The following is a 22,418-nucleotide window of genomic DNA, read 5'->3' as shown; positions in this document are numbered from 1 at the left end:
AGATCATTTGGTGAATTCTGTCAAGTCAGAGGTGAGGGAATGTGTCCAGAGAAATGGCAGCCCCTCAAATGAATGACAGAACCAGGACTACTGTCCAGGGCTCAGTATACTTTCCACTATACTGTGATGCCTCCCTTCTGTGTAGATCATTAGGACTATGGTGTAGGTTCCTTGGGATCCTTATAAGAGAGGTGTGAGAGGAAGAGTATAGGCTAATACAGGCATGAATCATCAGTTTGGAGCTGAAAGGGGTATCAGAGGTCATCTAATCCTATATGGGGAAACCAAAGCTCAGGAAAGTAAAGAAAATTGCCTCAGTTCACACAGGTGAAAAAAAAAGTGCAATCTAGCTGGCATTGGATTCTAGGTCTTCTGACTCTGGATCCAGTGTTCTTTCCAATGAATCAACATTGGAAAGCTGATGATGCTGGGTTCATAGAATCATAGGATTAAGAGCTGGAAAGTATCTAAGAGATCATTCAGTTCAAGTCCTTCATTTTATGGAAACTGAGGACCAGAGAGGGAGAGTTGACTTTAGTAATGTCACACATTGACCTATTGGAATGTATTAATAGTTCCCATCTCTATTTTATACAACTGGTAGGGATTTGGCAACTCTGGAAATTAAGCTTTTTTTCCCCTTAAGAGCCACTCACACACATCAGAGATCACATACAGGTTAAAAAAATAATTTTCTTTTAAGGAGTGAAACGTAATAAAGTTTTCCCATTTAGCCATTCTTAAAACAGGAGACATAAAACTCTACTTAATTAATTAGAAAATTTAAAGCACTTTAGTTCCATAGTAAGGGAATAACATGGAATAGGAAAAGGAAAAAAGAAAAACAAAAGGAGAGCAGAGAGACCCAGAGACTCAGGATAGAGATAACAGATGAGGAAAGACAGAAAGGAGAGCCAAGACAGGTAAGAGTGAGGGTGTCTGTCTAACTGCTGCTCCTGTTAGACCTTTTGGAAGGCATAGGAATCAGTAAGTTTTTTCACTTGTTATCTCTGTCCTTTGAAATGTTCATTAATAGCTCTTTCTGTATAACAAAGTGAACTTGATTTCTTTGCAAACTTCAAAGTGTAATTTCAAAATAAAGGCTTGTTTTCCCTTGGAATTTTGAAGACTTTGTGTGTGTATAGGATTATCTTAGGCTTAAAAAAAAATTTACCCGGGAAACTTGCAGGTACCCATCTGTTTGCACAGGTCTCTTCTGAAAAAAAAAGAATAATAATATTCTTTCACATTATCTAGCATCTTCATATCCATTATCACCTTTAATCTCACAAAAACCTGGGACCAAGGCAAGGCTGCACAGGGTCGCCCTCCTCACTCTGGGGATGAAGAAAGAGACTCAGAGACATTGAATTTCTCACCCCAGGACAAAGGAGAGGTAGAGCTGAGACTAGTACTGAGGAGGGGTCCCCTCTATGTCCTCATCAACACTCTAGCTTGTGACAGTCCATGTGAAGAGAAAATAATTTGGGGCTTGGAGTCAAAGGAAGTGTGTTCAAATCCTGATTACCCCATTTACTTGCTCTGTGACTTTCGGCAAGTCACTTCAGCCTCAGTTTCCTCATGTATAAAATGAGGATAATATATTTTGCACTGTTTACCTTCCCTATTGTGGGGGCAGGGGAGAAAATATCATAGAAATCTATGATCCCCTATTGCCTGGAGGCCATGCTTGAGAGAAAACTCAAGTCAACAAGCATATATTAAACACATACAGCATGCAGGGCTCTGTGTTAAGTGCCAAGCCTACAAAGAAAGACAAATTACAATCCCAGCATTCTGGGAGCTCACAGCCTAATGGGGGACACAACGTACAAAAAGTTATGCACAAACAAGCTATAGACAGAGTGAATTGAAGATGTTAAGGGGGCCAGGGAAGATGGTGCTTTAGATGAAACTCAAAAGTGAATTAGGGAAGCCAGGAGTGAGAAATGAGAAGGGAGGGAGTTCCAGGCATGGGGAACACCTAGGGAAAACACCCAGAATTCAGGGGATGAAGTGTTCAAAGAGCAGCAAGGGGGCCAGTGTCATTGTATCATAGAGTTCCTGGTTGGAGACCCTGTCTAGAAGTTCCCTCTATTTCTCACCTTAAGAATTTCCACTGTTTATTAACAAATCGTCTAATTTCTTCTTTTTTTTTTGCTTTGGTCTGTGTGCTTAGTGTGGCTAAATGTTTTCTAATCCTCATAACAACCTTCTGAGGTAGGAGTTATTATTATCCTTATTTTACAGATGAGGAAACCGAGGGAAAGGAGTTAAAGGTCACATAGCTAATAAGTATCTGAGGCTGGGCCTCAACTAAGATTATTCTGACAACAGACCCAACACTGTGCACTGTGGTGCCACCTGGCTACCTATGGGACTATTGAAAGATGGCAGAACTGATTCACTAAGTAGTGGGTACAGATTATGAAGCCATCTACATTATCTGGTTGGAGAAGTAGTGCAAGGTGCCACCTGCCTGCCCCAGGAATAATCTGCCATCCTGCTGAATACAACCCTTTTTTTTCACAGAATTAGCAAATGTCAGGGATGAAAGGGACATTAGAGAGATCTTCTGGTCAAACTTCCCATTAAACAAATGACAAAACTATCCAGAAAGGTTAATGACTTGTCCAAAGGCATCAAAATAGGAAGCAGCAAAACTGGAATCCTAAATTAGTTTTTCTAACAGTCATTTTTGTGTGTGTGTGTGTGTGTGGTGGTGGTGATTGGGGGGAGGGGGGTTTTACAGATGGCAGAGATGTGAGGATTTTCTCCAGAAGACAATTTCTGTTAAAGTATATGTAGGTTACCTTAGGAAAGGTTGTTTCAGTCTTTCTCTTGAACGAGGACCAGATAAATTTAGTAGCTACAGGATTATATTGAATGTCAGATCACTGGGCAGAGAGCTCTGGGAAGCTAGGAGGTGACAGTGAAGCTACTGGCCAGGGAGGGAAGGCCTCAAGATTATGGTTCACCGGAGACACAGAGAGGGGTAGTGTCATTAGAGAAACAAGCTTTGTTAAGGTCAGACCTTAGTGATAGAGTTTAATTTAGAGCATGTCTTCATGTAGGGTAACTTCCATCCCATAATCTCTAAATCTAAGAATAGGTATTAAATGTCTCTTGTGGTAGGCCGAGGTGACCAGATAGTTTGAGCGCAGTGTCAGAAATGCTTCACTGTGTAGTGTGAAAGTAATGCCAAAGAGATTGGTGTATCGAATGTCTCCTGTATCCATGAACTAATTCATGGTCCCAGGGGTACTGAGGACTCTTTTCGATAAAAAGAATAGGTGAGATACCTTTTTATGATAAGGATCCTTGACCCACAGGAAAAATAAACTCTACCATTTGAGGGCTGTAACATTCATTCATTCATTCTATTGCTACATTCATTCATTCATTCATATGCTACAGACACTTATTAAACACCTACTGGTTGAAGAGCACTGTATCAGACATGGAAATAGGCACAAAATTTAGGTAATATAGGATTCCTGTGCTCACGGAGATGACATCATGGTAAGGGGATATAACACAAATAGAGATCACCATATTCTATTATGTTACATGTCAAGTGAAGTCTATATGGAATCTGAGGGGAAGATTATTGTCAACAGAGTCGGGAAAGGTTTTATGAAGAAGGTGGACATTTAAATTGGTTTTTAAAGGATGAGTAGAGATGCATCAGGTAAAGAGGAGGAGGAATGCCATTCCATGCAGTGAACAGTGTAAGCACAAGCAGAAAACTGGTGAAGCGAAGGACATGCTCTGGGGGCACTTTGTACTTACTTCAACACTTCAAAAATGTGTGGTTTTACCAATGTGGTATTCCCATTACCAGTGCAATCACAACTCTTTTTCATGCCTTAGAAGATATTCTTTATGAGTTTCTGTGACCACAAAAAAGTTTATTACCCTTTTAATCAATTGATCAAATATTTATTAAGCACCTACTATGTGGTAGGTTTTACCAATGTGGTATTCCCATTACCAATGCAATCACAACTCTTTTTCATGCCTTAGAAGATATTCTTTATGAGTTTCTGTGACCACAAAAAAGTTTATTACCCTTTTAATCAATTGATCAAATATTTATTAAGCACCTACTATGTGATAGGGACTGTACTAAGTACTTGGGATACCAAAAGAAGCAATGAGTCTCTTCAAACTTTGCTAACTTGTTCCTTTGATGAACTGCATACCCTTATATTCATTAAAAGACCAGGAATGATCATTCCCAATCTTTTCTCCCAATTTTTAACATCAAAAAATTTCAAAGACCCCCTACAGGACAATAACAACAATACTAGCAGTAGTAATAAACTTCTTTAAAACCCAATCTGTTGTTCGAGTTGAAGGTGCAAGGAATGACAAAGGAAGAGAATGCCGACTAGGATAATGTAAAGTAGGGCTCTGTGGCCCCTAAGTTAGTGGTAAAGACATGGCCAAAACCCTGGAATGCTGGCCAGCTGGCTTCTGAAGGTCCCACTGATCAGCTCAGCATCACAGCAAGTGTGATGAAACTGTTCCTATGATTCTAAGAAATAAACAGGGTGGTGTAACATTGTAAGCTAGCCCAACTTGAAGTCCTCATGATGATCAGCTTGATGTAGAAAACAATGAAGCAAGAAGCTCCTCTTTTTTTGTTGTTTTTTTAGAGGGGAAAGGCAGGGCAATTGGGGTTAAGTGACTTCCCCAAGGTCACTTGGCTAGTAAGTGTGTCAGGTGTCTGAGGCCGGATTCATACTCAGGTAATCCTGATTCCAGGACCGGTGCTCTATCCACTGCACCACCTAGCTGCCCCTGAAGCTCCTCTTCTTGTTCTGGTACCACAAGTAGACAAGATAAATCAGAATACATTAGAAATACCAATATCTGACCTGGAAATGCTTCAGTTTAGATGGCATTGACTACTAAAGTGAAAATCATGCAGGCATGCATATAAAATGGACTAGAGAGATGAATACTTTCATTATGTCATCATGACAAGTATTATGTCATAACAGAAATTAGAACCATCTCACCAGTTATATGCAAGGGTTTCATAAGGCTTCTTCTCAATGGTACTGTCAGCTCTAGTCACATAATAGTGTATTTCTGGCCAGTTACAAAGAAATCACTTCATCTCTAAGCCTAGACTAAACAAAGTAAGGGATGAAATTGAGGAGCTGCTAAAATCTGAAGAGGGAAAAGGTCAAAGTTTTGAGACGTTTGAAAATCTTCACTTGTTGCAAATTCTAGAGGAGTTATTTTTCCTAACAAGAAAACGGATGACAAAATCAGCACTGTTATCTCAGAGAATAATGACTTAATAATACTAAAATAATTATAATCATAATATCATAATAATGACTTAATAATAATGACTGATAATAATAAAAAATCTACTCTTGTTATAGTCATCCTAAATTTGCATCTGACCGTATCAAAGCATGTCCGGGTTTGCACACAGATGTTTGTGGCAGACAATGTCATAGGAAGACCCAGAGAAGGAAAGGTGGCACTATCAAGGAATACTCATAAAGAAGGATAGGCTTCAAACTCCGCTGTGACAGAGAGACTCGAGAGAGCAATTGAAGTTATGGGGAAGGACCTCAGAAGTGTAAGGGAACTGGTTTCTGACCAACTCCCAGCCCAAAGTTCAAGATAAAATTACAGAAAAAAGGGGGCTATATTACAAAGTTAACTATAAAACTGTGTCAGTGCCCTGCATATCCCTTTACAAAATCTAAAAATAGGTTTCCTTGATTGAACTATAAGAGGCAATGTTATTGGCCAAGTGAAGATTGGTCATGTCCCTAATGGTACCCGAGGTAGTTGTCAGCTCTCTGGGACACCCCACTTGTGAGTATGAGCTGGGGAAGAGTGACACCTGAGGGAGCGTTACAAAAGATGATGTCAGTATCTAACTGGTATATGCAGTAGAAAATTGGAATGCCACATTGTTCAATTGAAGGCAACAAAAAAGATACACAGAAAGGAATCTGGAGAACAAAAGCCTATCAGAAAGTCATTCCCTTAACCAGCAATTGCAAGTAAAAATTTAAAAAAAATAATATTATATGTTACCTCAGCTCAAAGAACAAAATAAATAATCCATCATCACCAAAGAAGCTTGAGAAGCAAAAAATCAGAAGCAAGAGAGAATCCATAAAGAATTAATCAATAGTCAACAAGTACATACCGTGTACCAGGCTCAGAGGGGGACAAGTACAAAAAATGAAACTGATCCTTACAAGAAGTTTGCATTCTAATGGGGGAGGCAACAAGTACATATCAAATATTTAAGTCCTAAACATAAAGTTAATAAATACAAATAGTATTTATAATAAAGTAGTTAAAATTTGTAATAAAGTTAAAATTATAATAAAGTATAATACAAATTTATATTTTAAAATAAAAATAAAATTTATAATAAAGTAGTTAAAATTTGTAATAAAATTAAAATTATAATAAAGTATAATACAAATTTATATTTTAAAATAAAAAAATTTATAATAAAGTAGTTATAATTTATAATAAAATTTATAATGAAGATTATAAACAAGATAGTATGGGAAGAAGAGTACTAATAGTTGGGGGATCAGGAAAGAGTTTATCATGTAGAAGAACGTGCCTCAGCAGCATCTTAAAAAGAAAGGGCTATGACTTGGAGATAAGGACAGAGTACTCTCCACGTATGGGGTATAGTCAGTGCAAAGAAAGAGGTGTCACGTGTGAGGAACAGAAATAAGGCCAGTTTGTCTGCATATCACATACAGGAGGGACATTGAAACCGGAAAGATACACAACACTGGCCAGACTGTAGGGCTTTAAAAGCTAAACAGAGCACTTCATATTTGATCCTTGTGTGATAAGAAGCCATTGGAGTTGATGGGTAGGGGAGCCACACAGTCAGATCTGTTCATAAGTAATTTTCTATTTTGCCAGCAGTGAGTAGGATGGCAAAGAGTGGGGAGAGCCTTGTAATGTGTGTCAAGTGTCTGAGGCCGGATTCGTACTCAGGTAATCCTGACTCTAGGACCAGTGCTCTATCCACTGTGCCACCTAGCTGCCTGAGGTCTAGGTAATAGTAATAGTCTAGGTGAGAGATGATGAGGGCCTGAATTAAGGTGGTAGCTGTATGAGTTAGGAAAAAGAGAGTGAATGGGAGAGATGAGACTAAAGGCAGAAACAACAAGTTTTGATATTGATTTGTTATGGGGAATGAGGGAGAGTGAGGGGTCCAGTATAATACCAAGATTACAAACCTCGGTTACTGGAAGGATGGTGTTATCTTCAACAGAAATAGGGATGTTGGGAAGATTTTTGGTCATCTAAATGGTCACAAGGAATCCCAGCACAATAAAAATGCATGTTAGTTTAAATGAGAAACAGAAAGCTCTTACACCATTAATGAATGATAGATGGTTTTGTTGATGGGCATGACTAAAATTCTAGCTTCTCAGTAAAACTAGAAGGTGGCAGGACCAGATAAGACCCATAATTAGTGGCTCAAAAGCTTCACAATGGTACATGAATTATTGGCAAAAAACTTTACCTAACTTCTTCTCATATGTAAGCTTGATCCTACCTTTTAATAGAAGGCATCATGTATCTACTACCAAAAGTTGAAAATACTTGGTGACCCTTGCAAATATAGGCCAGTTACACTTTCTAAAAAACAATCATAGCTCATATCATTAAAAACTCTATAAATACAAGGAAACAATATATTGTCTGAGCAGCAAAAAGTCCCAGAACTATAAAAATCATCTTATCATTTCAGTAATTAACTGAACAAATTGATCAAAGTACAATAACAGTTATATAGCCTTTGATGATTATCACAAAGCCTTTGACTCAGTTTCAAATTCAAACCTTATTTTTATGCTGCAAATATCTAAAAATAAATTCAAATATAAGTAAGAGTACTGGAGTATTTGATGTCCATATAGAAAAGTCTTAAAAAACAAACAAACAACCCAAACTTCCAATATAATAATGTCAAGAACAATTAATATAGTATGTAACATTTTTAAGATGGTGGTTTAAACCCATTATGGTTTTGCTTAGCCTCAATTCCATGATTATTTTTCCTAAATAGAACTAAATATGACTAACAGATTAAAGAAGGCATCCCATATAGATATTAAAACATCACTTGATGTACATAGATGACATCAAGCATTCTAGGGCTTCGAAATGTCCTTTAGACTTGATAAGTGTACAGTTCTTACCTTACCATATATGAAAGAAAGCTTGGAACTTGAATCTAGAGGTCCCATTAAATCAATGTATAATGGCAACATGTACAGATGTTTCCTCCAGGGAAGACACATTGACCATACAGATATTAAAGAAAAACCTATGAATAATAATGTTAGACCAGTATCCTGAAATCAAAGTTGAGTGGTAAGAATCATTTTAAAGCAATTAACACCTTACAATAACAATTTTATTATATAACTTTAAGAACTGTAAAATGGACCATAATAGATTTGGGAGACATCTTAACAAAAATCTGTACCATATTAATGAAACATAGGATTTATAAAAAACTTTCAGGCAGCTATGGAGACATTATCATTTCATCACCAAAAAGGAGGAAGAGGACTGATAGACATGCCTGGAGCAAATGATGAATAGGTAAAATACATACAGAAATGCTTTTGGAACAAGTAGACATCACTGAATAAAAATAAAGGTTGATAATGGAAACATGACTGAATTTGTCAAATATAACCCAAAGTGGTTTATCTCTGGAGCCTGTGAAAAGTCCAAGACCCAAGAATGTAATCCAAAGACCCTCCGTAGGCATGTCCCACTTAAATGAATTTGTCACCAGCTGCTCTGCTTCAGCATGACCCCCTCGATGGGCACCCTCCGGCATGTCACCCCTCTTTTAGCTTCCCTTTGTGTATTGTCTTCCCCCAATTAGACTGTAAGCTTCTTTAGGCAGGGGCTATGTTTTCGCCTTTCTTTGTATCTTCTCTGCTTAGCACAATGTAGGCACTTAATAAGTGTTATTGACTATTTTTGACTAAATGCAGCCAACAACATGTCAACAGAGAAACACTGAACAAAAGACAGATTTGTTTGTGGAAATGGTGAGGTTCATGATAGCAGTCTGGGATGTAGACTTTATCACCAGAAGTTATAGATTTATCGTTAAGGAGCCTAGACTTAGTGCTTAGACTTACACACCAGGGTAAGCCGTAAACATTTAGCACCTACTGAATATTTAGCAAGATATGACCTAGTGGCTAGAGTTATTAGAAGCTTAATCTCTTTTGTGGGCTGATAGATGCCAAATCCCCATACTATAAGTAAAGACCTCAAAATATTCTAAAGACCTTTCATACACTTTACTTAAACAAGACCATTATCACAATCAATCAATTTACTAACAAGCACTTATTAAACATTTATTATGTGCCAAGCCCTGTGAAAAGCACTGGGTATGCTAAGACAAAACTGAAAGTCTCTGAGTATAAGAAACTTGTGTTTTAATGGAGGAGACATGTACATCTTTACATAATAACACAAAATGAATACAATGGTTTTGGGAGAGAGTGATCTAGCAGCTGGTGGGATCAGGAAGGGCTTCACAGAGGGGTGATACTTGGGCTTAGTCTTTTTTTTTGGAGGGCAATTAGGGTTAAGTGACTTGCCCAAGGTCACACAGCTATTTTTTGTGTTAAGTGTCTGAGGTCAGATCTGAACCCAGGTCCTCCTGACTCCAGGGCTGGTGCTCTATTCACTGTACCACCTAGCCACCCCTGGGCTTAGTCTTAATGGAAACCAGGGATTCTAAGATGTGAGGTGAGGAGGGAACACATTCCAGGCATGCAGGATGGCCAGTACAAAGACATGGAGATGGGAGATGGAGTGTGTGGAACGGTGAGAGGCCACTATGTCTGAATCATAGAGATTGAGGAACTAACTAATATGTAAGAAGCCTGGAGGGGTAAGGAAAAGGCCAGGTTGTGAGGGGATTTAAATGTCAGTTTTTTATATTTAATCACAGAGGCAATAGGAACCAGTAGAGTTTGTTGGGGAGGGCCATAACATGGTCAGATTTTCTTTAGAAAGATCACTTTGGCAGTCGTGTGGAAGATGGATTGCAGTGAATAGAAGCTTGAGGCAAGGAGACCAAATAGGAAACTATTACAGGAGTCCAAAGAATAGGTGGTGAGAACCAGGTGGGGGCTGTGTGGGTGGATAGGAGATATTGTGAAGATAAAAATCACAAGACAGTTGGAAACTGATTGGATATGTGGGGTTAGAGGGAGTGAGAAGTTGAGGATGAAGCTCAGATTGCAAAACTGGGAGACTGGAAGGATGGTGAGAGGAATAAGGAAATTCAGAAAATAGGTAGGTTGGGGGAGGGGACAGGATAATGAGTTATTTTTTGAACACATTGAGTTTGAGATAATTATGGATGGGGCACCCAGCTGGAAATGTCCAAAGTGAGTTTATAATGTGGTAATAGGTATGAGGAGATTAAGGATGAACATATATCTAGGAATCCAGTTTATAGAGATGGTAACTGAACCCCCGAGGACAGATGAAGTCACCAGTAGGGAGATTATAGAGAGAAAAGGTCCTGGAGCAGATCTTTGGGCCCCACCAAAGTAAGCATGACATGGGTGATGATACAGCAAAGGAGGCTGAGAAGGAGTGGTCAGACAGATAGAAGTTGTTCAGTCGTTTTCCACTTGTGTCTAACCTTCCTAACCCCATTTGGGGTTTCTTGGCTAATATACTAGAGCATTTTGCCATTTCCTTCTCCAGTTCATTTTACAGGTGAGGAAACTGAGGCAGAGCAAAAAGGCTTGCCTGGGGTCACACACTAGGAACTGGCTGAGGCCAGATTTGAACTCAGGAAGATGAGTCTTCCTGACCCAGGCCTGGTGCTCCATCCACAAAGCCACCCAGGTGCCAAGGAAGAGGATTATCTTGATGAAATTAGATCATAAACGTTTGTACTGGATCTAGTTGGCCTCATTGTAAGACTTCCTCCAATTCCAATCATCAGCCTGTGTATAGAATCAAAAGAGGCAGAGAGTGTAGTAAATCATAGTTGGGGATTAGCAAGGTGTAAGTGTACAAGGGTTCAAGAGTAGAGGACTGAATAGAGTTGTATGGTTCACTAAGGGATCGATACTGGGAAGGAAGGACAGTAGCTTAGGAGGGTTAGAGAGACTGTAGGGCGTGATGAGGAGAAAGAATAGATTTGGGAGGAATAAGCCACAGGGGGTGGTGGAGTGATAGGAGATGATGATCAGATAAAGGAAGTTCAAAATTCTTGATTATGGATCAGGTGCTCTCCACTGAGCATCTTGTGGGTGATGGCCCATCAATGGCCTGACTGTCTCTGTGAGGTGGAGGAGCTTCTGCTCATTGAAGTTCAACAGACTGAAGAACTGGAAGGTTAGGGTATCGGAAGGAATATCAACATGCATGCTGTTTCTTATGAGGGCAAGATTTTGGGTGGAGAGCAATACTGTCAACCAGGCACAAAACTCATTGAGAAAGGACAGAGAATGTTTTGGGGCTGGTAAATAATAACCAGTGATAGGGATTAAGGAGTGAGCCAGTGAGTCTGGGGGTATGAGGAGAGGTGCAATCAGTGTACTGGAAATGAAAACCTGGGATGTCGCATCATCAGGGAGGAGCTAAGTCCCAGTGAGAGCCAGAAGATAGAAGGAGCATGAGAGGAAGAGATCTAAAGTGAAAGTTTTATAATTGTAGAACTCCGTATTCCGGAGGGCATAGTGGAAAGGGCGGGCTGACGGAGTGGGGCACTGGAGGAGGGGATCAGATCAAGAGGGATGAGAAAGCAGGCAGCTGGGGTTTGGGAAGAGGCATCAGGAGACTGGTGTTCAGCATCCTTGGTAGAGGGAGAATAAGAAAGGCTGAGAGTTTGCTGACTCCTGGGAAACAAGGGAAGGCAGAGTATCAGTAGACAGGAAGTGCTCCTTTGATGAAGGCACATCCTCTGTTTGGGTCACAGACCAGAGCATTACTACAGTTGCCCAGATGTAACATTTATACAATTTTTACAACAACATTCTTAATAGATGTTGTCATTTGAAATATGCGTATCTTCAAGCTACCTGAAATTGTGGTAATACTCCGGTTTGTTAATTTCAGAAGCATCCATCTATATCTGAAAAATAGTAAACTATGTTTGAAACATATTATTTATTTATGCTTCATAGATTCCCAGATTCCTTTGCAATAAACCCCACCAGAGCTCATCCTGCCAAAGACTAGACACCCACCAACCAGAGGAAGAGCTTACGATCACAGATAGAGATCTAGAGGGTACCTTCGAGGTCATTTAGCCCAAGCCATTATTTCCATGTGGAAACTGAGGCCCAGAGAAGGTTCTAACAAAGTCATAACAAGGAATAAAACTAGCAGGCCTGGAATTTGACCTCTGCTGCCAAAGTCAGCCTTTTGGACTGCTCCCGTGCTGCCACACTACCTCCACCATTTTGAATAGATCCTCAAGGGATACCTGTACAAGAATTCCACAGGATTAGAAGGTGTAGATGGTTGTCATCTGTACTAGCAGAGGGACTGCCAGTGAAAGGGAGGTCACAAATCCAACATAGTAGTCATAGAATATCCAATTAAGTAAGACAGATGGACAAAAGCCACATGATAGAGGAAGTGAAGGTGTGTGTGTATGTGTGTGTCTGTGTATGTGTGTGAGAGAGAAAGAGAGACAGAGAGACAGAGAAAGAGACAGAGACAGAGAGACAGAGACAGAGAGAAAGAGAGAGACAGAGAGAGAGAGAGAGAGAGAGAGAGAGAGAGAGAGAGAGAGAGAGAGAGAGAGAGAGAGATTTGAATAAGTACACAAGGAAAGCTTCTAGTGGACTGAGGCTTCCTCCCATGGGGCAGCACCCCTAGATGAGCCATTGTAGTTATGACCTTGATAGAGGGGAGCTCAGAGGAGGGAAACTACTAGCTGTGTGACCTTGGGCAAATCACTGAACCTTTCTTTGCTCAATGGCCTCCAAGGCCCCTTATAGCTCTACATCTATGATCCTGTGACTCATCTCTCTGAGCCTCAGTTTCCTTATTGGAGGAAGGAGAATTCTACCTTTATTAGTGGAGAGAGCAGGATCAGAAGACTGAGGTTCTAATTCTAGCTCTGACACTTAATAGCAACCTGAGCTTGGGCAAGACACTTCTTGCCTCTGCCTCTCAACTCCTCATTATAAAATAAAGTTAGACATTCTTTCATTAGCAGTGAGAGCACTGGACTTGGATTCAGAAGAGCAAAGTTCAGGTTCAAGTTTTGACATGTATTAATTGTATGACCTTGGGCTTCAGAGGATCATAGACTGGAAAGGACCTCAGAGACCATATGCTTCATCTACTTCCCTCATTTTACATGTGAAGAAACTAAGGTTCAAGGAATGAATTAATGAAAAAGTATTTACAAGGAATAAAACTATATATTGGGCACTGTGCTAAAGGCTGGAAATACACACACACATACACACACACTGAAAGGTAAAATAACCCCTTCACTCAACAAGTTTATATTCTTCCCCCCACCAATTTTTAAACATTTTTATTTAAAATTTTGACTTCCAAATTCTATGCCTCTCTCCCATCCCCCCCTACCGGAGATGGTAAGCAGTCAGATGGAGGTTATACATGTTCAATTATGTAAAACAGTTCCATATTAGTAATTTTGTACAAGAAGACTTGAATAAAAGAAAGAGAATGAAAGAAAGAAGGTGAAAAATAACATGCTTCAGTCTGTATTCAATCGATATCCATTCTTTCCCTGGAGACAGATAGTGGGCTTCATCATTAGTCCTTTGGGATTGTCTTAGATCATTGTATTGCTGAGAATAACTAAGTCATTCACAATTCTTCATTGAACACTATTGCTGTTACTGTGTACAATGTTCCCCTGGTTCTGTTCACTTCACTTTGCATCAGTTCAAGTAAGTTTTTCCAGCTTTTTCTGAAGTCATCCTGCTTGTCATTTCTTATAGCACAATAATATTCCATTACAATCATATACCACAGCTTGTTAAGCCATTCCCCAGTTGATGGGCATCCCTTTGATTTCCAGTTCTTAGACACTACAAAAAGAGATGCAATAAATATTTTTGTACACATGGGTCCCTTTACCTTTTTTGGGATGTCTTTGGGAGATAGACCTAGCAGTGGTATTGCATCTCTATAGCCCTTAAGCTAGTTCCAAATTGCTTTCCAGAATGGTTAGATCAGTACACAACAGTCCCAGTTTTCCCATCCCCCCTCCAATGTGCAACATTTTCATTTTTTGTCATATTAGCCACTCTGATAGGTGTGAGGTGGTACCTCAGAGTTGTTTTAATGTGCATTTCTCTGATCAATAGTGATTTAGAGCAAAGAAGTTTATATTTAATAGGGAAATATAACACATATAGGGGAGCAGGAGCTGGTGTTTTGGTCTGGGAAGTGACAGAGATGGAAAGTGTAGTCATAAGTGTGCTTCACAGATACAGCCTTTCCTGGAATAACAGTCTTGATTATTGATTATTTATATTTGACAGTCAAAATTTGAAATATTTGATATTTCCTGGAATGACAGTCTTGATTATGTATCCGCAGAGCAAGAGGTATAAATTAAAGTGGGTGGGAAATTATAAATGAATCTCCATGGCAGGAAGATGGTCAAGGTTCAGGATGGTGGATCTGTGGCTGTTCAGACCAGGTATCACAGTCAAGAATGCATGGGGTCCCAGGACTAGAGCTGGTATGTCATGTACGAGGCAGAGTGCAGCATAGCAGGAGGGTGGTCAGAGTGTCAGTGGTCAATTTGAACTTAGATTCCCTTGGTCTTGGTTTTCTCATGAACAGGGATGGCTGAGTGGACTCACACTCCCTCCCAGGGCTTTTGTGAGGATGGGTTTTGTAGCTGTAAATCTATATACAATGTGAATTTTTAGTCTTTTGGAAACTGATCCATGTTTTATCTCCTTTGCAGCGTTCAGCCTCAGTGAGTATAATGGGCTTCTCCAATACATTGGAAATGGAATTGTCATCCCCAAGAACGGCGAGGTCAATGGAGCCCCAGATCCAGAGTGTGACCAGCCTGACACCGAGCTCTTGCTCCCATAGCATGGGCCCTGCCTCTGATACACAGACAGAAACAGTGGCGAATTACAGTCCAGCAGTCACCTGGGTCCTGCACCCTGGGGATGGGGCCAGCCACTTGTCTTTGGGAGATGTTCTCTTGGGTAATGCACCATGCAAGGTGAGTCTCTCTGATATGTGGGCATGGAGATGGGAATCCTATAGAAATGCTATGCCTCAGTTTCCCCATTTTTAAAGTTTAGAGGTTGGACTAGATGATATTTGAGGGCCCTTCTGATTCTGTCATTTTGTGGTTCCATAACTTTGATTCTGTCTCCGCTGCATGCTGGTCATCTCTCAAGATTTTTCCTAGCCTCAGGCTTAATGGTGCAAGACCTACTGATGGTACCATTTTCATTCTCTTTCTGTTGTCTCCCCTTTTTTTTCAAGATGGAAAATGAAGATTCCAGGCCCATTAATGACTCTCTGGGACACAACACAGCAGCTGTCTGCCAAAATGCTCAGGAAGAATTAGTTCTTCCTTTACAAAAAATTCTGGAGGAACCGATTAATCTCTCAGTGAAGAAACCCCTACATCTTGCTTCTCCCTCAGTGCCAACTGTCAGTGCCTCTCCCCAGCCATCCACAACTGTGAAGCCTCTTTGGCACACAGAAGGTACAGCAGGAGGTCCCTTTCCTTCCCGGGGGCTCCAGTCCCCTTCAGAGCCCTCTGGGGCAGGCTCTCTCTTCCCTGTTGGCTCATAGTGTTGCTGACTCCTTTAGGAAAACACATCAGAGAGGACAGGATCATCAGAGGCTTTAGGTTATGATCATTCATATTTCTATAATTACTTATGGATCCAAAGCCTTTACATATCTTATTTCACTCAATACTTGTAAACAAACCTGTGAAATGGGAATATCCACATTCTACAGAGGAGGAAACTAAAAGGTAGGATTTGCTTGAAATCACATGGCTAGTAGCAGCAGAACTGGGAAAGAACTCACGTACCCAGTGTTCTTACCATGATGATGTCCTGTCTCTCTAGAAAGTTAAGGACCAAGTTACTGCTGCATTAAAATGTGTGGAGAGACCCTAGTCTGGTGCCAGCACAATAACACTGAATATATGTAGAAAAAACCTTAATCAGTTTCCTTATTATCAGCCTCCTGCCTCCATGGCAAATGAAGAGATGAGTCCTCAGGACTGTATTGAGAAGAATGTTTTCACACTAATTAGACTAATTTCAGGCCTTCTATCTAGGCCTGTTATCATAGTACCTTCCACAGTGAGCTCTGACCCCTGTTGGGTTTAGTTAGGATGTAGCTGGGTCTTTCTCAGGAGAGGTGGGAGACCCACTTAGTGTATAATAGTCCAAGGAGGCTCCTTTGGGGTCCTTCCCAGGAGGGCACATCTGGATATTTCAGCTCTTCCAGCCTTTGAGCACATGGTGGTCCACCTGTTCTCTGGTTACTAGTGGGCCCTGAGCTACCTTGTGTGATTTTTAATACATCTTGGCATATTTTTAGCCTTCCCTTGCTGTCTTTGGGGGACACTGTGAATGGGAGAGATGCCTTTTAGGGGCATGAGCTCCAGGGCATAGGTGTGCAGTAGCCACGTGGTTGAGTTATTACAGATGGGCTCTCACCTTCTCTGTCCTAGATTGTGTCAGTTCTGAACAGGAGCCATTTGAGGCAGACATGAAGGAGAGTCCAAACATCAGGTAACAAATAGTCTCTCTTCTCTGAACGTGACAGAAGTGTCATTTGCGAGTTTCTCTAAGAGAAAAGAGCTTTGCCCTTTTGCTGCTGATCCCAAATGACTTAGATAATGATGCAGCTATCAAACGTCCAACCCTCCCCCTCCCCCCATCCATCTCTGCCCCAGAAGACACAGAGGCTCTCTTTATAGCTTTGGCATTTTCAATAATTTTTGAAACTGCAAAGTTCAGTGCTGATAATGCTAAAAAGACCTTCTTACATGATGATTTCTGGCTCCTTAGCCAGACAAAATGGGCAGAGGCTATGGGTAGCCCATGAGGAAGGCCCCTATTGTAGCAGGAGCTTGCCTTCCAAGTTTTATTATTCAAAGAACATTACCAAGTGACATTGTTTAACCCTAAGAGAGCTGAATTGGATTCTGAGATCCCCTGAGGCTGGCAGGATCAGGTTAGGGGCAGGAGGGGGTTGGAAACTCTAAAACTTTTAGTACCTTGTTATCACTCCAGGGGACTGGGACAACTTGCTTATGTTCAACAGCCAAGGAATTGATTGAGACCCATAGCTCTGAAACTCAGGCCAGTTCTGTGGAGATCTGGCACAGTCTAGCCTTGTCTGTCCTTGAGGGAGAGAGGTAGTGAGGGGAGGACTCACAGGGATTGGGAGGTTCTGGAGGCTCTTACCCCACCCTCACAGTATTTCATTGACTTTAGGTCCTATCCCAAAGAGCTGAAGATTCCCTATGTTCGACTGGAGCGCCTGAAGATCTGCACAGCAGCCTCTGGGGAGCTGCCTGTTTTTAAGCTGCAGAGGGAGCAGGATGGGACCTTCCTGCTGGTCATTGAGTGTGGGGCGGAGTCGTCTAGCATGTCCATCAAGGTACCTCCAGCAGAGCCCTTCCTCTCCAGAGACTTTGCCAGGACACAAAGGGAAGGAGAGCTCAAAGTCATTCATTGTGGACCCTGATAGGCCACCATCGAGGTTACATTCCTTTGAGTTATGCCACCATTGAGGGTGCATTCCTTTGGGCTGAATGTTGCCCTCACCTTGTAGCTTTAAAAAAAATCTTAGTGCCCAATGAGGGGTGATATATTAGACTCTAGCACCTTAGTCAGTCAGTCAGCTGGAATTTATTTACCACCAGTGTGGGGGCATGAGATTTGGACATAGGGGAAGGAGTCAGAAAGAATTCCCCCCCCTCCCCCTCCCCCGCAGTGATTCTCTTAGCTGCCCCTTGCCTTGTGACATCACTTTACTTTGACCATCCTGTCTGGGGCCCAGATGACTCGTGGAATCTTCTGGGTTCTTACTGCTACCATTTCCCTTAGTTTTCCTTCTACACAGATTTTCTGTACTAGGAATACAGTCTTGTGTTCCCTTCTTCTGTTCCCCATTAATCATCCACTTCAGTTTTAAAAAGGGGATTTTCTACTATGTAGTTGTTTTTGTTTTTTGCTTTTTGGAGAGGCAATTGGGGTTAAGTGACTTGCCCAAGGTCACAGGCCAGTTTTGTGTTAAGTGTCTGAGGTCGGATTTGAACTCAGGTCCTCCTGACTCCGGGGCCAGTGCACCACCTAGCTGCCCCCTACTATATAGTTCTTAAGGAAGAGCCCAAGGGGCTTTCATATGTAACAAGTTTTTAAGGTTAATTCTGTTATTTTTCATGAACAGTTCAGTCCAATCCAATTCAATTCAGTTAATTTCTATTCAGTTCAATATTCTGCATTCACTCCAAGTTTTCCCTTTTACCTCTTATAATCCTCACCTTCTTCAAGGCCCAGTCCATGGCCTACCTCCTTCAAGAGCCCTTGGTCCTCCAGCTGCTAGTACCTTCCCATCCCAGATTACCTTGTCCTTACTTTGTAAATAACTGCATATGCTTATACATATATGTGTTGTTTTCCCTGCTAGAGTGTAAGCTCCTGGGCTTCAACTCTTTCTTTGTGTCCCTTGTGCCCAGTACATGGTAGTCATTTAATAATTGTTTATTGATTAAAACATTTATTAAACAAGATAATAGAGAGACAAAAATGAAACAGTCATTGCATTTGAGAAAGGGGAGATGGAGGGGATAGAACATGTACAAAAATCAGGAAATACAAAGAATATGCAAAATGCAAAGTGATTTCAAGTGGGAACAAGTGCTGATTACTGAAGGAACGCGATTTAGTGGAGGTGATGAAGCAGTGCATTCTAGGGCTGAGAGATGGCCATGATGCAGGAAGATGCGGACTGCTGTGTTGTGGAGAGAGCTTGTAAACCAGTGTGGCTGGAATGGAGAAGGCACAGTGGGGATTACTGGCACATAAGTCTGGAGGTTTGGTGGTAGGCAGATCATGCAGGGCCTTACATGCGGGTCAGGGAGTTCCTATTTTATTTAGGGGTCTTGTCACTATTGAGGATTTTCAAGTAGGGGGAGTGGCATGCTCAGATCTGTAATGGCAGTTTGGCAATTATTGAAGAGAGGGTTGAAGAGAGGAAAGACTGGAGATGGGAACAGCAATTCAGAGGTCATTGTAATAGTCCAGGCACTAGATGATTCAGTCTTGAGCCAGATTATAGCCCATTTTAGTGGAGAGAAGTGAATGGGCTCATTGACAAAACACAGCAGCTGACTGAAGAGAGGTTGAGAGAAAGTTAAGAATAACTCCAATGTTGTGAACTTGGTTTCCTGGAAGGAATATGGTGCCATCAATGCAGATAAGAAACTTTGAGGAAGGATGGGTTTGGGGAGTAGTTAGATGAGCTCTATGTTGAATTTGAAATGCCCATGGGACATCCAGGTGGTGATATCCATTGGGCAGGGCATAATTTGGTGCTAGAATTTAGGAGAGAAATTAGAGCTGGAAATGTATATTTTGGAGCCATCTGCAGAAAGAGTAATTGAACCCAAGGGAACTTGGAAAACACCAAAGGAGAGAGTGCAAAAAGAGAAGAAATGAGAGCCCAGGATGTGCCTTGGAGAATGCCCACACATGTCCTCTAAGGCCACTATGGCAGTGATCCTCCTACAGGGTCCTAAGCAGAAGTGGACTTAGAGACCAAGTTGCTAAGACTCTGCTTTTCTTTTCTCTCCAAAGGTCAACCAGGACAGTTTGCCAGATGCTCTGAAGACTAAGGCTGAGGATCCAGGAGAGAGAAATGTCCCTGTAGGCTTCCCAGCTGGGCCGAAGCTGCCGTTGTTTGGGACCCCATCTCCTGGGGAGCAAAGGAGCCACTCTAACCCTGGAGCCAAGAAGTCTCCCTCAGCTCCCAACACAGACCCAATTGAGAATGAAGACTTCTGTGCTGTGTGTCTGAATGGTGGGGAGCTGCTTTGTTGTGACCACTGCCCCAAGGTCTACCACCTCTCCTGCCATGTTCCCGCCCTGCTCAGCTTCCCCGGGTAAGGCAGTGCAGTGCCCACCACCATGTCCATGGTGTATTCTTTCCAGAAAACCCTCTGGAGGCACTGAGGTCTCTGTTCTGCCAGAGAGGATAGAAGAGCTGGGAACCGTGGATCTGTTTAGGCTTTCTAGACTATCCATCCTGAGAGGGTCATCTCCTAAATCTGTAGCTTTTCTAACCTTCTCTATAACTGTTGAAGGCCCTACCATTCTTATAGTTACCCAGACTCAGAAGCTTGGTGTCGTCCTTACCTCCCCAGTCACACCTACCCCAAACGTCCACGAACTTGCCAAATCTTGTTTCTAGTGCCATAACATTTCTTGCCTCTGCCACCTTGTCCCTCCTTGTAGAGTCACATCCTTCTTCTGGTCCTCATCCCCTCTAGTTTGGACGATGGCAGGAGCTTCCTCACTGTTTTCTGTCCCTTCCCTCTCCAACCCACTCTCCACACAGCGGCCAAAATGATTTGCCTAATGCACAGATCTGACCCTGTCACCCCCACCTCAGTCACATCGAGGGGCTCCCTGTGGCCCCAAATTAAAACTCTTCATGAAAGCTTGCTTGATTAATTAATTTGTAACTGGAAGGTAGCCCTAAAGTGTAAAGGAGCCAACTTCAGTCAATATTTAGTGGGGGCTTAGTAAGGGCTGAGCACAGTTGATAGACAAAATGAGATAGCCCCCGCTCTCAAGAAACTGGCATTCTGCTGGGGGAAGGAAGAGAAAATGCAGTGTGTACAAAGAGAAGCAGATGCAAATATGTGCAATTATGCAAATCGTTTCTGAGAGGGAGTGCTAATGACTGAGGACATCAGGAAAGGCCTCATTCTGGAGATGATACCTGAGCTGTACTTTGAAGGAAGGTAAGGGTTCTACAAGGCAGAGCTGAGGATGGAGTGCATTCCACCTGCACAGGGCATGGGGGCTGGAGATGGAAGAGCCTGTGAAGGAACAGCTTGCAGGACAGTCTGAGAAGGGGAGCATTCCAGGCTTTCCCTTCACACCTCTGCTGAGAGACCGTGGTGAAGGTTTCCTCACCTCCGGGTTGTCAGGGTGCTCTGTCCTCAGGCGATCATGTATATAGCCTCCCCTGTTTACATCTTTTTCATCCTCTCTCTCTCTAACTGAATGTCATCTCCTAGAAGGGGAAGACTTTTTCATTTTCTCTTTGCATCCTAGCACTTTCCTAGCTCAGTGCTTTGTATCCAGTAAACGCTTAACAAATACTTGTCAGCTTAAATTATTGAAATATTCCGTTAAGTATGGAAGGATAGGTGGGAGCCGTATTATTTTCAAATTAGTAATTAGGACTGGCTGATGTTTAGAAAGTATTGTCTCTTACTACAAGAGCTGTTCCTTTCCCATGTCTAAACATTTTTGCAGATATTTATGAATGAGTTCTATAACAATCTCTACTCTTCTGCATTTGTACCAGTCCATGCTAATGATCAGTAAAGTCAGCACTAATGCTATTTCTTGTGCTACAGGGGCGAGTGGGTGTGCACACTCTGCCGGAGCCTAACAAAGCCAGAGGTGGAATATGACTGTGACAATACTCGATATGGCCGTGCCAGTCCTGGAGGACGTGTACTCCCTGGTCTGAGCGAGTATGATCAGAAGGTGAGTACAGATGTTTCTGAGGGATTGGGCTTCCATGGCCAGGGATGGTGCACACACCCCTTCAGGAGAAGTTCCCTTATAAAGTCCAAGGAGACTTGGCTGCCTACTGTACTTACAGGAAGATTTCAGAAGAGAAGTGGTACCTTCTCATCAGTTTGTTGTTGAAATTGTTGTTACTGGTTCTCATAGTCAGTCACTGGGGCCAGTCTCCTTTTTTTTTTAAATTCATTTTTATTCTGAACTTGACCAACACCAAATAAAACAGGCATTTCCATGGACATCGTAGGTCAGAAAAAGAGAATTACGTATGATGACTGCTTATGGATAGCTTACTTTTCTTTTAAGTGTATAATGAGTTCAGACTGTAGTTTTCAAAGCTGACCTGGTTGTCTTGCTTCTTTGTGGTCTACTGTTTTCTCTCTGCATTTAAAGAAAAAATTATTTATCAATGACTATCCTTCCTTCGTTCCTTCGTTCCTCCCTCCCTCCCTCCCTCCCTTCCCCTCTTCCTTCTTTCCTCCCTCCCTCCCTCCCTCCCTTCTTCCTTCCTTCCTTCCTTCCTTCCTTCCTTCCTTCCTTCCTTCCTTCCTTCCTTCCTTCCTTCCTTCCTTC

The 22,418-nt window shown here is 41.8% G+C and overlaps 1 protein-coding gene and 1 long non-coding RNA gene across 3 annotated transcripts in view; one reads left to right on the top strand and one right to left on the bottom strand.

Annotated features, from left to right (window-relative positions):
* Nucleotides 1-22,418, top strand: part of TRIM66 (tripartite motif containing 66) — a 112,596-nt gene that overhangs the window by 85,088 nt on the left and 5,090 nt on the right. For both annotated transcript variants that reach the window (XM_069091170.1, XM_069091169.1), the window contains exons 13-18: nucleotides 14,993-15,262; nucleotides 15,532-15,757; nucleotides 16,745-16,805; nucleotides 17,514-17,679; nucleotides 19,881-20,185; nucleotides 21,674-21,806. In XM_069091170.1, the coding sequence (XP_068947271.1) occupies nucleotides 14,993-15,262; nucleotides 15,532-15,757; nucleotides 16,745-16,805; nucleotides 17,514-17,679; nucleotides 19,881-20,185; nucleotides 21,674-21,806 (1,161 nt within the window). The remainder of the gene's footprint in view (nucleotides 1-14,992; nucleotides 15,263-15,531; nucleotides 15,758-16,744; nucleotides 16,806-17,513; nucleotides 17,680-19,880; nucleotides 20,186-21,673; nucleotides 21,807-22,418) is intronic.
* LOC138163717 (uncharacterized) overlaps nucleotides 22,018-22,418 on the bottom strand; it is a 2,666-nt gene continuing 2,265 nt past the window's right edge. Inside the window, exon 2 of the long non-coding RNA XR_011168900.1 lies at nucleotides 22,018-22,212. This is a non-coding gene — a long non-coding RNA (uncharacterized lncRNA). The remainder of the gene's footprint in view (nucleotides 22,213-22,418) is intronic.

The sequence above is a fragment of the Petaurus breviceps genome, unplaced genomic scaffold (assembly GCF_028583685.1).
Source record: "Petaurus breviceps papuanus isolate PSGF00001 unplaced genomic scaffold, PetGlider_PUasm1.0 188, whole genome shotgun sequence".
NCBI classification, from domain to species: domain Eukaryota; kingdom Metazoa; phylum Chordata; class Mammalia; order Diprotodontia; family Petauridae; genus Petaurus; species Petaurus breviceps.
The sequence above is the reverse complement of the archived record's forward strand: the minus strand, read 5'-3'. Positions and strand labels throughout refer to the sequence as shown.